At 39.5% G+C, this 15476-nt stretch overlaps 2 protein-coding genes across 3 annotated transcripts; one reads left to right on the plus strand and one right to left on the minus strand.

Moving 5' to 3' along the window:
* Positions 1–1816: 1816 nt before the first annotated feature.
* Positions 1817–13916, plus strand: LOC131777414 (leucine-rich repeat-containing G-protein coupled receptor 4-like). 2 transcript variants are annotated; one of them, XM_059093711.2, is made up of 5 exons: positions 1817–1913; positions 4469–4675; positions 10717–10788; positions 11180–11251; positions 11832–13916. In XM_059093711.2, exons 2-5 carry the CDS (start codon positions 4470–4472, stop codon positions 13291–13293), a joined length of 1812 nt encoding a protein of 603 aa, XP_058949694.2. In that variant the 5' UTR covers positions 1817–1913; position 4469; the 3' UTR covers positions 13294–13916. The 2 variants fall into 2 exon arrangements, with proteins under 2 accessions (XP_058949694.2, XP_066021715.1); XM_066165618.1 differs by lacking the exon at positions 1817–1913 and adding an exon at positions 4334–4347.
* On the minus strand, positions 13809–15009 carry LOC131777416 (histamine H2 receptor-like). Its single transcript, XM_059093712.2, has one exon. The coding sequence runs from the start codon at positions 14770–14772 to the stop codon at positions 13810–13812; it is 963 nt and encodes a 320-aa protein (XP_058949695.2). The 5' UTR covers positions 14773–15009; the 3' UTR covers position 13809.
* Positions 15010–15476: the final 467 nt, after the last annotated feature.

Consider the following 15476-nt stretch of genomic DNA (forward strand, 5'->3'; position numbering starts at 1 on the left):
CCCACTTGCACTTAGGAGTCTCAAATGGCTTTTACGCGTATTCAAGGGCTTGATAAATTAATGATTTTCATGATTACGAGTGAGATAGCTAGTATTTTGAGGCAAGCGTTTCTAGAGGTGGTCATGAGTGCTATGCAAATCACCGATTAGTGCCTAGGGTGTACTCAGTGGAAGTGGCCTCCAATTTAAAAAAAAAGTAATAGCCATGTAATTCGTAGATCAGACTTGGAAGCACGCTGCCATGAGAGTGCACTCAAAATTATGCTTGCTTCAAACAGAAATCGTTTCATTTGCCAAAAAGAAAAATCTGTAGCTTTGAAAATAAAATAAATGAATTATTACGTATAAATGCGAAATCTTCGTTTAACACCAAACTGACAGCTACTTTTTACTGAGATGCAATAAATAAGAAGATCGCGCCCCGAATTCCGGTTGGTGGATCGGTTTAAAAGTCCTCGAGAATAGAGAAATTGACTTATTATTTTTCGATTACGATGTCAAAATGAAAAAACGAATCTGCTGGTTTGCCCGCCTCCGCTTCGATTTCTTGGTGTTAAAATTTAGATCACCACTTGGTCAGCTATTCTCTCAAGGCCTTTATGAAATTAGATCAGTTTGAGTTTTCGGTTAGTTATCAGCGTTCGTTATTAACAAAATATTCCTTAAACTAAGTATCTGCATACCGGATATAACCATGCAAAACATCACACATTTATTTAGATAATAACCTTCAATATACTACTAGATGCCCATGATGCAGGTCACAAAGAAAATGATATGAATGGCCTTAGCCTGAGTAAATTATATTTTACCATTTCATTAACGTTCTTCACGCAAAGAATGTATAACTTTTCTTTGAAAGATTAAAAATATTCCGACGTATTTGGATTTGATATCTTACGGTCAATTGATACTCACATCCTACTCTTTGTTCAAATTCTACCTCAAGTAACTTCTTGTTCAAACAAATGGTTAGTAGAGATTACAAGTACACAGTATGTCGTCATTTTGTTTTCACGATCCGAACAACATTTTTCCATAAAACTGAACAAACGACACCAGATAGATCAGAAAGGCCTATAACCTCCCTTTACAACGTAAAGCAACGGGAGCTTGCTCCAATGTAAGGTTACTCTGATTTTATGGAAACCCCTAGCGGTGTAACTCTGCTTAAAGACAATAAGTAGCTTACAAATTGCCTACCGGATTCGGCAGTAAGAGATCTGACATATTTGATGTGGAAGATCCTTTGCTGCTCATAAATAACATCCATTGTTCCACTTACAAAGGAAATCAGAATGATATATTTAAATCTTGAGAAAATTTAGAGGGATACTGTTTTCTATTCAACCAGGAATAATCATCTGAGTGTTCGACAAAAGTGAAGTTGGATACCAAACGTATTGTGTGCTAAGTATTATGAGTCGTCTAACGTAAGCACATCGAATAAATCGGTACTTCCACTAAATTTTAACGTTTTTAGCTTTACTGTATAAGACTTAAAAACTTTTCGAAGGAGTGGAAAATGTGTGAATTGAAAATAATGCAGCTCAAGAACCGTGAGAACAGATTTTAGTTCGCACTAATGAAGGTTTTAAAAAATGTCTTTTTGGGTCGTTTTCTCATTTAAGTCTTAATCAAATATGCACTACTTAAATCTTTCCACAGCCAATCGAATTCTGACATTTGACGACCACATGCTCTACTGGAACCCGGATTACAAATGCAAATTTGATAAACATTGACATGGGTTTACATCAAATAAAAAAACTCTCTGGTAATTTTTAATTTAACAAACCGAAAAGAATCAGTTTGCAGAACACCAAAACTCTCTGCTTCCGGGACAAATATCTGAAACGACAAACTGTGAGAATAAAGGAGTGGAGTCAGAACTAGTACGTGGCAATTCAAAGGTAAGCATGACTTTTATAACTCTCATTTTTGCTATACCTTGTTGATGACTAAGCGCATTTATCAGTTCCAGTTCAAAAAAAAATACGATTGATCATTTATCATAGGCTGTGTTCCCTCGTCAACAAGTCAGACGTCTTAAAATGATCTATGGATTTCAAAAGCATTGAAGTCTCTTTTTACCTTTGTTGATATTTAGGCGATTATGAAATACATTTCCAAGTAAAGGAATCCTATTGTTTTTTGGCTTGGTTTCTTTTGGCCCCAAAACACTTCGTAAAATTTCAAAACTTATGCTTCAGTTTGACATGCTGTGGCTGGCCAAAAACATAGCCTTTTTTTTCTTCTTTACATAAATTTAGCAGTTACTAAAATTATTTCGCTGCCGGAAACAAGTCCTAATCCAGGATACTCACGAATAAAACAATATTTACAGAATAAGAAACATTTAATAAACAAAGGAAAACCTGCAGAAAAATCTTTCCGTTGACTGATCGAACATTTAACTTTGCAAAATCTCTCATTAATCTCCGAATTTTATACCGAGAAAAATAATTCCTAGTTCTTTAAGAGTATTGAGTCTAAGAAACTTTTTCCTCGACCACCTAATTTCGAGGTTGAATTTACATGTTGACAGCTGCTTTTCAATTTATGCATCTCCGATCTTTATATCATTCAGTTTTACGTCAAGAGGTGAGAAACGCTCCGGTAAAACTAAGAAATAAACGTTCCTTAGTTTCATAGCTTAGCTCGTGGATTGCAAAGGACCAGATTTTAACATTTTAAAAACTCTCCACCTCATCCATAATTCATGCAAGATCTGCCCTCAATCACCTCGTAAAACAAACATTACCTCGTCTTCCTATTCATGTTTTGTTTTTTTAAGAATTGAAAACATAAGTTCAAAGTTCTTCCAAGGCTTTATAGTTCTTTGGTTTCATTAACTTTATGGCGTCACCTATCGCTTTAAAAGAAATAATATCGCGCGAAGCGGATCGCAATCGATCACAAAGAGCTTGCTAAACGATCTCTAAAATGGCCATTTACATGTAGGAGCATTGAAGGCAAAGGCTTAAAAATACACATAGGACTCCTATAGGTGCCCTGTAACTCTTACCGACGTGGGACAAAATTTAAAGGTTAAAGCGCAATGGATAAGTTCTGATGCACTTTGTCGATCATCGTCCTCTGAAGGTTGTGTATGTAGATGGATAAAATAACAAAAGCCCTTGGAAAATTATTTTACTTGAATACAAACATTATCACGTTATAAAATTAGAGTTGCGCATAACAGTGTTCAATAATTATTTACTATAAGGCGAATTAGGAAAACTTCAAACATTACAGCTTTAGGAAAGAGAAACATGTAATCATATACCTTGTCTTCCGACGCCATATGCATAAATAGAATGTACATAAAAATTTTAATTTGCTTTTATAACATTGTACGGAATTCTTTTCCCTGCAAGTAAAATTTTTGGGACAGAGATGGTAACTGTAGGGACTATCTTTGTTCACAAGACATGTTAACAGAATACATCACAGTCAAACGAAAACTACACGAGGTCATGAACTTCTTGGTAAAATCATAATTTATTTAACAGGGAAAAATCGTGACTTTTGCGAAGTTCCAACTAAACTCATAAATGTGAGAATGTCAAGTTTTGTGATGACAGCATAATCATTTGGAAGGCTTTTACTAAATACAGATGTCATAGTACAAACAATCCTGGCACACGAAATTGAAAAACTGAATTGGTTTTACTTATAATCAACATGTGATTAATTTTCCTTCCGGAAGGGTTAATTATTTCAAAGGCTTCCAGACAGAGGCCTTATTGGAGAAGGGGGCTTATCAGGGAAGAAGTGGAGGGAACTGATAAGAAACCCAGTGAAGCTTTGTTGCATACATTATTTCCATTGAAAAACCTACAATATTATATATAAGTATACCTTCATACTAAAAAGCTGCCTTGTCTAAATGCTAGAGTTTTCAATTAAGGTAAGGAGGGATAGGGGCTATATTTCATTCCCAAGAAATCAAGGATCAAGTCAGTCTCTTTACTTACACACAGTTTGTGGCCTGCTATAAGACATTTGGTACCCCAATTTTGATTTATAAACAGCATCTTTCACCAGAGAAATTAAATTTACATAATTCTCTTTCTTCAGGTCTAGAGTTTATGGCTTATTGATCCATTTTTTTTTATCATTTCTTTAAAGTTGCTATGCAACAAAGCAAAACAGACAACATTAATTGAGTAAAGCATATGACAGGGTAATTAGAGTTTCCACCAGAAAAAGCAATCCGACATTTTTGGCAGACTTATCGCTCAATCTGTACTTTCATTTGTACAAATTCAAAAACAATAGAAATTATTGAAAAAATATCCTCAATTCCAAAAATCTGTTCCTTGGAACATCTAGGACAACAAAGTAATAATTACTACCAAGCAATAGGATCATTTTGTCATTCTGGATACCATGGAGACAAGTTTGAGTCAGTAAACTTGCTGTATGTGCATAATCTACATATCTATCTTATATTCTCTTACAGAATGATTGATCGGGTGATTTTTGCCATTTTGCCCCTTTTTAACTTGAGAATGGTAACAGGAGGATGGCCTGGGAATAGAACAGTCTGGCATTCCTGCCCTGCTTACTGTAACTGTTCTTTCATAGACTACGCTGCCATGGCCAAATGTGATTTGCAAATGATGGACAAGTGTGAAAATTTCGTTCTTCCCAACAACATCATGATGTTGTAAGTAAATATATATTTAGAGTCCGTAATAACAGTATCGCTCTTATTGTTTTATATAAGGATTCACCGCTAGTTCTATTGGATGCAGAAATTCTATTTTTCATACATTTATGAATAAATCCATTCATATTTCTAGATGGAAGACTGTATTGTCAAAAATTATATAAACTTCAAATAGCCACCTTGCTCAATTATTTCAATCCCACTTTAAGATCACACAGTGCTGATCAATTTGCACTTTTTCATTCTATAAAATAAGATCATCTGATCATTCTAAGTCCCTAAACTCAGAAGGGTTTAAAGGTAAATTTGCTTTGACTTAACATATTACACTACATGTATGTTTCGTGACAGTCAATGATAGCAAAACACAATATCAAATGTTGTTTCTATAAATGGACATAGCATGCTGTGTTACATTATTTGAATTAGTTCAAATACACAGCTTCAAAGCAGATTTTGGAGAACTAATTCAAATAATTAAGAATAACAAATTTCACAACCTTTGATAGCAAGCAAGATGTGTTTGCTTTAGCTCAATTTTATCGTTTGCTGGATATATATGCTGGCTATAAATTCAATAATATGATCACGAATTTAGTTGATGGCGTGACACAAATAATAATCAGATTTTAGCAAAAAAATTTGTCGACGCCCTTAGCTTCTGTAAGGAAATATCTCGGCCGACTATTGACTATTCTAACCTAAACTTGCTTTAACATTCGACGAATTAACACACCTAATAAACCTCGTGGTAATTACATACTTTATGTAAGAGATACCGTTTAGTCCCTCTCTTACATCATCAAATAAGCTTGAAACTCCTGATTCAGAGTAAACTACAGGAAAAAACTGTCCGAAGAAACTTGAAACAAAACAGAAAACACAAAATATCGTAAATGAAGGCTGTATAAATGTTCCGCAATGCCTTTGCTTTCTTTAACAATTTTGGCTTCAGTTTCCTTATCCGCTCCTTTTCCATGTTCTGCTTGGCTTCAAGCGTCTGAAGACAGTATAGGAACACTCATTGTCTTCGGCACCACCAACCATTACATCCAAAGGTATCCTCATCTCTCTACCAAACATGAGCTCGAACGGGGTGTGCCCCGTGGAGGAATGAACACTACTGCGATAGGCCATAATGCAGAAATCAAGGTGCTTATCCCATGTAGCTGGATTATCTTCCACTCTACCTTTTAACATGCTCCTTAAGGTTTTGTGCAGATTTTCTACGTGGCCATTGCCCTCGGGGTGATGAGCACTGGTGCGCGTTTTGTTAATACTCAGCAGCTGGCACATTTCCGAGAACATTTTAGACTCGAAATTACGGCCTTGATGGCTATGAATGCTGTCAGACACACCAAATCTGCAGATCCAGTTCCTTACAAGCACCTTTTCACAGGTTGTGGCACGCTGGTTGGAGATTGCAAACACCTCAGCCTATTAAGTAAAACTGCACTGAACTATTAAAATGTAGCGGTTTCCTCTCCGAGACCGTGGCAAGGGACCAACAACGTGTTGCATGGGGTTGCCAGAGGTAAATAACTGCTGTGGTGCTCTGGATTTTGCTCTTGGCTTACACTTGGCACATGTCAGACATCGATCGTAGTAACGATGCACCTCTTTGGTCATGCCAGGCCTCCAAGAATCTAGTTTTTCATCTTCATTAGAGTATTCATTCGTCCTAGGTGGGCACCAGCAACGCCATCATGACCTTCGACAAGGGCCTTCTCCACTAACTGTTTCGGTAAAACCATCCTCAGTTTAGCTTGAGTTGTGTGGCCAGCTGACTTTATATAGAGAACCCCCTGTTGCAACAACATCAGTTCAAACTGGGTTCAGACAGCACGGGCTACATAGCTCATTGACTGAAGTTCCTCAAAAGCTAGTTTCCTCCACTCTTTCAACAAATGACTAAGTACCACGTTGATATCTGGATCATTCCTTTGGGCCTGTGCAACCACTTTTGGGGACCAACAATTTCTCACTTTACTTGGGGTTTCACTGGTCGGAACGTCTCTAGTAACAACAGTAACTTGAGATAGCCTGTTGGAGTACACGATGGAAAATTCCCATGCTGTCGTCTGGGCCTTCTAGACAAGCCGTCTGCATTGTCATGTAACCTCCCCGGGCGATCTTGTATCTCATAATCATACTCCTGTAAGCGCTCTGGCCAACGGGCCACTTGCCCTTGAGGCTCTTTAAAAGACATTAGCCAGACTAATGAGTGATGATCAGTCCTCAGGCAGAATTTTCGTCCCAACAAGAAATAGCTAAAATGGTCCATATAGGTTACCAGAGCTAGCATCTCTAATCGAGTTGCGCGATAGTTCTTTTCGTGCTCATTCAAAGAACACCTCACATAAGCTATCACACGCTCAGTGCCATCGGGTTGCAATAGAGATTAAACAGCGCCACTGCCCAGGCGTTGGTTGGCACCTGTATCAAGTACGAATAATCCTGCATCAGGACTAAAATCAGGATATGCCAAGACGGGTGCAATGGTCAAGCGATGTTTCAATTCATTGAAGGCACTTTCTTGTTCCATCTGCCAATGGAAAGCAACACCCTTCCTAGACAATTTATAGAGTGGTTCTGCGATGATTGAGAATCCAAAAATAAACCGCCTATAGTAACTTGCAAGACCAAGGAAGCTTGGAGCTCTTTGATGTCTACTGGGGTTGGCCACGTTCTGACAGTCTCAACCTTGTCAGGGTCAGTTTTGATCCCCTCTGAAGAGACAACATGCCCAAGGAACGATACTTCTCTCTTTAGAAACTGACACTTAGTTGGCTTCAGCTTAAGACCAGCAGTTCGTATCCTGTCAAATACTAAACGTAGGCGACGCAGATGTTCCTCGAATGAAGGGGCCCAGACAATAATATCATCCAAATACACAAGACAGTGTGTCCAAGTCAGTTCACCGAGCGCTAGATTCATCAGTCTGGTAAAACTAGCTGGCCCATTCGTGAGACCAAATGGCATAACCCTCCACTGGAATTGTCCACGATGGGTCGAGAACGCTGTTTTGGGTCTTTCCTCTTCTTTTACTTGCATCTGCCAATACCCTGACGCTAAATCGAGACAGGAGAACCATTGGCCACCACCCAGTGCTTCCAAGACGTCATCGGTCCTTGGTAACGGTATTGCATCTTTCTCTGTACAAAAATTCACTTCGCGGTAATCAATGCACATACGGTAACTTCCATCACGTTTCCTTATTAAAACAACTGGACTACTCCAGGGACTCTGTGACTCTTCAACTTTGCCATTTGCTAGCAGCTCGTCCAGCTGTTGATCTATGATCTCCCTCTAGTGCGGTGGTATGCGACAAGGAAGCGGCTTAATCGGAGCATCCTCACCAGTGTTATTTGATAATCCATAAGATCTGATTTTCCTAAATCAGAATTTTTCATTGCAAACATGCCCTCATATTCGTCTGTCAGTAGGTAAAATTGCCTTTTCTGCTCCTCTGAAAGCCCGTCTGAATTTGGCTGAATAACTTTTGCCCTTCTATTCTCTCTTCCTGTACTTTCCTGCTTGTCATCTCCCATATTCCTGTCTATAACTGAGCAGTATGGATGGTTAGGTGCTGATGGACGGGGGCCAATTTCGGTAGGAGTAGCACTGCCATTTACACCGCTGACAGGATGGTATTCAGCAACAGGGAGATCTGATCGTAATCTGACAACTTTGTCGGAGAAGTTGGCCACTCGAACAAGAGTCTGTCCTGCCTTTGGCACTACTAGGGAACGAGCAATACCTATCTCAGAAGTCCCCAGTAGTTCTTTTGACCCCTCCAGGATTCCAGGGCTTCCGGAATTCTGTTCATATCCTCCTTCTAATCTAGCTCTTATCACTTGTTCAGTCCCCGGTTCTAGCTCTGCATCAGCACATAAAAAGATTCTATAAACACTTGGTGTAGTCTTGCGGTATCTGACTGGAATTTCCGAATCTCCTAATGCAAGAGTTCCTGCGTCATAGTGAATTTGACACTGATAGTGTTGAAAGAAATCTGATCCTAGTACAAAGTCATGGGCTAAACCTTGCACTATTATAACAGGCCAGGAGCATTCAATCTTTCCCATGCGAATTCGCACTTCAGTTTCTCCCAGAACAGTCCGCTTTAGTAAGTCTTCCAGCAATTGGCTCCGGTTTTAAAACAATTCCACTTTTTTCCAAGCACTCTCACTCAACACACTGACAGTAGCACCAGTGTCCAACAGTATACACATCAAACGATGATTCACAAGTCCCGAAACATAAATCCCAGACTCTGATGAGACGGACAGCACACTTTCATTTCGAGACACTCCGAAATTCTCCATAATAAAATCAGTTTCTACTAGGCCTACCTGACCTTGTCCTACGGGGACTGGTTGGCCCTCTGCAGGCCCCTTCTTACGTTTCCCGATACTTTAGTTGGACATTCCCGCGCAAAGTGACCTCGTTGGTGGCAAGAATAGCACACCGCGTCATCACGGCGCCTCGGAGCTGTTGTTGCCCTTGTCACGTTTTTTCTTTCTAGTTCCTTAATTTTCTCGTTCACGCCCAGAACAAGTTCCTTAAGCTCACGCATCTCTGTCGAAATCCTCTCGTTTCCAGCCGAGGTGCTGTCTACACTCATGGATTGCTTCTTCTCAAGTGACGGAGCCGCTTGACGATTTACGCGCGCTTTCTAATTGGCGAACCACGCGAACTGCCTCCACGAGTGATCCCGGTTGACTGATAAATAACTTCTCTCGTATTTCATTACTCACTACCACTTCTTGAATTAACTGATCTCTGGCCAACTCCACTTTGAATGGATAAGCTGTACCTTGTAGTCCTCCCTCGTCTCACCCGAATCGAATCTCTTTATCAACTGTGCCGTAAAATCGTCAAATGACAAGAACTCTGAAAGCTTGAGAAGTTCCACCGCCTTAAAGGCCGGCTGGTCCAACATTGTGAGTAAATATGCTCGACGATCCGACGGCTTGATGTGCACAAGGTCGGCATACTGCACGAACTAGGATAACCATGTTTTAAAGCTCTGTCCCGCTGAGTAAACACGCAGTGCTCGTACATTTCTCCTCGCTTCGCTTACCTCACTCGACATCATCATACTCTGCTTAAGCGCTTGTACTAACTGCTGCAGGTCACTGTTCCCTTCGTTCGGTTCACTCTTCATCAGTTTCTCCGGCTTATGTTCCGGCGGGAAATCTGGCGGTTGCCGCCATCGGCACCTTCTGGTATTTTCACTTGGTCTTTGTTCATTTTGTCGGCTCAAAATCCCAGACCGCTGCCACCAATGTAAGAAAATATCTCGGCCGACACTTGACCGTTCTAATCTAAACTCGCTCTAACATTCGACGACTAAAAACACACCGAATAAACCTCGTGGTCATTACATAGTTTATGTAAGTGATACCGTTTAGTCCCTCTCTTACACTTCGAAAATGTAAACTACGCGGCCTTGGGAACACTTTCACCATGCGTTTAAAATTCGTTTGAGATTTTTCGCAGATGATGGTATCTCAAAATCTCACGTCCAGGTCAGCTGCAGCTGAGAAACGACTTGGTAAAGTTAATAACCAGCATGCATAAGGTTCGTGCGTTGTTTTACCCCTCAACAACTATATCAATCACAAATTTCCAATTTTCCAACCAATTTCTCTCACGACTAGAGTTACCTGACTGCGGCTGCGGCTGCGCTCACTCGTTCGTTTTCTGATACTACACAACTCGTGAATAAAAATCGTACGCGCGCATTTTCCATGAAGCAATCTCTATATATCAGTTATCTTACCTTCATTCTTTCCTTTGAATTTCCGGGATAATATTGTTGAATTCATTCCCTTTTCACGTGATTTTCTTAATACCGAACGCGACGAAGTCTCCCCTTGAAAAGCAAGTTGTGACAGTTGTGAAGTGCACTGCCTCGCGCAGCCGCGTTGCTTAGCGCGAAAATTCTGTGATAATCTTACATGAAGCCAGAAAAGATCGAAAGTGGTAAATCAACATTATATTTAAACAGAGTCTATTTCATATTTTGATTTCAGAGATTTATCCAAAAACAATTTGGTTGAAGTTCCGTCCTGTGTACTGAACAGAAGTAAAAGTATCTCCTCTTTGTAAGTATTTTAAAATTAAACAAGGGAACAGGGAAGAGTGCTCTTTGAGTGCTCTTTGGTGAGTAGTTGTTCATACAGATTGCCGCTGTTGTTCTTGTTTTATTATTTACACCTTTGTAAACTTTGCACGTTTTTCTAAGTGAACAAAGACTTATATTACTAATGCGGCTACTACTACTTCTACTACTGCTGCTGCTACTGCTGCTGCCGCTATCACTACGACTTGTATCGCTACAGCTACAACTGCTACTGCTACTACTACTACTACTACTACTACTACGTCTATAAATACTACATAAACTTTCAGGTCCGAATTTTCCGAGGAGTATCGTTTTTTGATACTATGACTGAAGTTACCACTGCTTGATATTGACCACATTTACTTTCACAGGATTCTTTTAGGAAATAATATTGGTGTCATTGAAGAAGGAACCTTTCCAATTATGCCAAATCTTCTACGCTTGTGAGTTTTCGTTAAATTATTTCTGATATCATTCAATTTCACCTAGTGTTCGAGAATTCGCGAGTAATATTTGAGCCTGGTGAGACGGTCAGAAATATATGCTCAGATTCATCATCCAAGTTTAGTAATGGAAGGGATATCGTCAAAATGTTTGGGTTCTTAACAGCAGTTTCATACAAATAAATAACTGCGAAAATTGAATGTTCGTTTCAGAAGAAATCGGCTCGCAAATAAGCGTCCTCGTGGAAGAAAGAACCCTAGAGATAGAACAAGTAATTTCGTTGGTGGACTCCAGAATAGGTTAATGACGAAACTGAGCGCAGATTGTACACAGATTACTCTTCATTACAAATTTGGCACAATAAAGCCTCTGGAGTTTTTAGCATGCTCTGAAGTGAGAAAGATCGAAACCGTTCTTGATTGGACCCAATAAATGAATACGTCAGTGGCAGTTAATAGAAAAGTAGGATTAAATTCAGGACCAACAGTAGCTATTAAAAGTTAAAGTTCTGATGTAGTGGGAACCAATGTTAAAAAAACTTTTAACGTAATGACAACTATACCACTGCCTCTTTTTCAGAGACTTGTCCTTTAATGACCTCCGCGAATGGAAAGGAGACATCACTAACACCCTTCCCTCCCTACAGACAGTAGAATTCACAGGAAACCATTTATACTTCCCAGACAAGAATCTTTTTGAAGTTCACAACCTTAAAGAAATTAGAGGGATCACATGGAATATTAATTGCGCTAACTGCACATTGATTAACACTAAAATACTTGTCAGTTCAAATGAAAGTGACCTGGCGTGCATAGTGACATCAGAGAAGTATGTTTTTCCGGAGGAGATTGAATATGGAAGGTCACTTCTCTTCGTAAAACGAGGGTTTTCACCAAAATGCTTATGTGAGTCAGACAATTGCGTCGCGGAAGAAATTTACTTGCCTTATGATCTCACACTCAACACGTTACCAAGAAAATTATTTTACACTGAGTACATTCTAGGTGCCATTGCAATAATCTTAAACCTTGTCGTCATGTTTATTTCGTTCGGATGCCGTTCGCTTCGCACTAGCACTTCCTTCATTTTGCTAGGAAATATCAGTGTTTGTGACATCTTTATGGGTGTTTACTCAGTCTTAATAGCCAGATACACCGTATATGAATTTATAGTTAACGCAGGCAACTACCCTAGGATGGACGTATTTGTTAATGATTACTGTACCATAATGGGAGTTATTTTCACGACGGCTCAAATAGTCTCAGTTTCAAGCTCTCTTTTGGCAACGGTGGAGCGTTATTTATCGATAGTGCATTGCATGAATCCGGGAGTAAGGTTGAGAAAGACCACTGCACTTAAGTGTGTGACGGGAATATGGTGTGCTGCGATCGCCTACTCGCTTCTGCCGGTTTTCCAAGTTGGTGGTTTGAGATATCATGGCGAATTCACATGCATGATGCCATTTGTGAACGGGCCTGATCAACAGGACACGTCAGAGGCTGGCCTCGCTGTTGCTGCCCTGCTTGTTTTGTTTTATGTCATTAGCATTGCTTTATACTTTCACATCTTTCTCCATGTTAGAAAAGCAGGCATGAGTGCCGGTGTAAAGCGAAAGGCTACCTTGGCTAAGAACATTTCAATAATGGTTTTTACAAACTTCATATTCTTCATATCACCAATGGTATGCACTTTACTGTTTGTGTACAGGTCTGAACAACTCTCCAAAGCTTTCAGTATAAACACTTTACGAAGCCTTAAAACCTATTTTATCATGCTCTCCTGGGCTCCAGTTGTGTTTATCAGCTTCAATTCTTGCTTAAACCCTTGCCTGTGTGCATTCAGACATCCAAAATTCCGAAAAGAGATTAAAGTTTATGTTGAGAAGCTTCAGTGCTCTTTTTTGCGACGATCTCAGCACAATTTGACCCAGGTATGGACGCTTACAGCTGCGGAACGACTGGAACTTACCTCAACAAATGTTATTGTTGGAAATGACAATGTTAGCTGTAAGACTTATAGATCACTGGAAACTTTGAACTGAACCTGAAGCGGATGGAGATTTTCCTTAACTGCCTCAAGCATCGTTTGTGACCACTGACGTGAAATATGTTTCGTTTATTTCACAGGAGTTAATTTTAACAGTTGTTTATTTGTTATGGAGCACTTAGCATCTTGATGTTTTGATGCTTTTGAAATTAATTAGTTTAGTTCATGATGATGACAGTCACACAGTAAAGTATTTTTTAACATTTCGGCCATAGTTATTGGGGATATCCACCTGATTACGACGGGGAACTGTAATATTCTCACTCAAACATGATTGATAGAGAAATGCATAATAAGTGTTCTTCAAACCTTAAAACACTGAGGGGTAAGCTTTATTGCAAGTATCATTTTGGTGTGAATTGACCATCTGCTGAGACATGCATTGTTTCCCCACAAACAACTTTATAGAGTTGTAGGAATATGACCACTTCCTAGGGGTTTTTGACACAATTTTTGATTTCTAGAGAATAACTTGATCTGTATGATTAGTATAAACTGTTTCATGTCGGTATTAAAACCTAAAGGTCTTAAAAGTTGTTGAGTAGTCAGTTCTTTTGTTTGCTGCCAAATGAGTTTGATTTGAGGTACAGAACAAGCTTCGCACTGCGCGGCGAATGTTCCCCATCTTCCAGTAATACAAAATGGGATTGACACTCGCGTTCATGAGAGCCAAGGTCTCTGCAATATCCCACAAAATGTTTTGGGATATGTTGAAATCTTGAGTAAAGATGAAACGAATAGTAGCAAAAGCGCTCAAGGAATAAAAGACAAAAAACAAAATGACAACATACAAAATGGCGGCTGCAGATTTCCTTCTTCGTGAGGCTGACCTGAACATTTCAGCTTGTAGTTTATTTTGATTCCAAATCACCATCTGATGTCTCCGTAAAATGCGAAAAATTTCGGCGCAAACTGCGACCAATGCAACGGCGACCACCACCATGATGGCGACGCTAATTGAGGAAACAACGTTGATGCTAACACCTAATGGCCAAGTGCATACAACAAGACCCCATGACAACAAAGTCACAATGACCACAGCCAACACACGAGGAATAGTGATGAGGACTCCATATCGCAAATGCAAACGGAGAGCGATCAAGCGTTCCAAACTTATTGCAAGCAAAATCAACATGGAAAGAATTCCGGTGTATATGAGCAAGCCTTCTTTGACAAGCAACAAGAGGCACCAGAACTCGCCCAGCAGAAGTCGTGCTTTAAAAGCTACGAAAACAGGATGAACAACGCAGCCTACTGTTAAATCAGTTAAAGCCAACGAACATAGGAGCACGTTTGAAGGAGTGCGAAGAGACGGTGTCTTGACAATGGCAGCGATAACGGGCATGTTTTGTACCGTGGCTGTTAAGCAGAATACACCATTCAACACCAACATCGCCACGTTCGTGGGAAACATACGGAGTCTCCTAAGAGGGCTATCAATGATGAACGAGCAGTGAACTGTCTCGTTTTCCATTTTCTAAAGGCAGATGTTATTAGCTTGATGATGAGGGAGCCTTGAGGAATGTTATGGTTAAAGTTTTCTTTCTTCCGCTAACGTGTAAAACGTCCAACTCTAAAACTGCCGGAATAAAAGAAAGAGCCTTGAACAAAAACAACACTACTTTAACTAAATTTAAAACCGAGTTCCCCTCTTGCTTAAACTGACTTTCTAGATGTCACAATTTTCGAGCACGCAGAATTAATAACTTTTCGTCCTTATTTGAATAGACCCAATCATCATATCAAGCGGCTTTGCAAAAACAAAATGCAAAATAGGAATTTAACCTCTACTAACATGGGAGTAGAGCGGTATTTTGCTGCCACCTAACCTGTTTTCACATTGCAAGAAACGATAACAAGAGTCATAACCTCAGCGACCAAAACCGAAAAAAATTATTCAGTACTAACATGACTTAATTGAAATTTTTTGCGTAAATACATTGTCAAAATTAGCAATCATATTCAAGTATCACTCAATATCACTGAATATACATGATACCACACTTCAAAGAGTGAAACGAATATTCAACAATTTGAGCAACTCGACGTGTACAACACTGTAGCTTGTTTAAAATTTTCCCAGATCCTGAAAATATTTCCTTACTGAACTATATGTAACAGAGAAATAACAAATATTGTCGCTAGTTTCCTGTTTAGGTAGCCGTGATACGTGACTAT

Source organism: Pocillopora verrucosa, chromosome 4 (assembly GCF_036669915.1).
Source record: "Pocillopora verrucosa isolate sample1 chromosome 4, ASM3666991v2, whole genome shotgun sequence".
Lineage (NCBI taxonomy): Eukaryota > Metazoa > Cnidaria > Anthozoa > Scleractinia > Pocilloporidae > Pocillopora > Pocillopora verrucosa.

Bases quoted from the DNA above. Each gene is read 5' to 3' on its own strand.
- LOC131777416 (XM_059093712.2), bottom strand. From the start codon at position 14,772: ATGGAAAACGAGACAGTTCACTGCTCGTTCATCATTGATAGCCCTCTT.
- LOC131777414 (XM_059093711.2), top strand. From the start codon at position 4,470: ATGATTGATCGGGTGATTTTTGCCATTTTGCCCCTTTTTAACTTGAGA. The intron at 4,676-10,716 runs GTAAGTAAATAT...TTTTGATTTCAG, and splicing joins CCCAACAACATCATGATGTT to AGATTTATCCAAAAACAATT. The intron at 11,252-11,831 runs GTGAGTTTTCGT...CCTCTTTTTCAG, and splicing joins ATGCCAAATCTTCTACGCTT to AGACTTGTCCTTTAATGACC.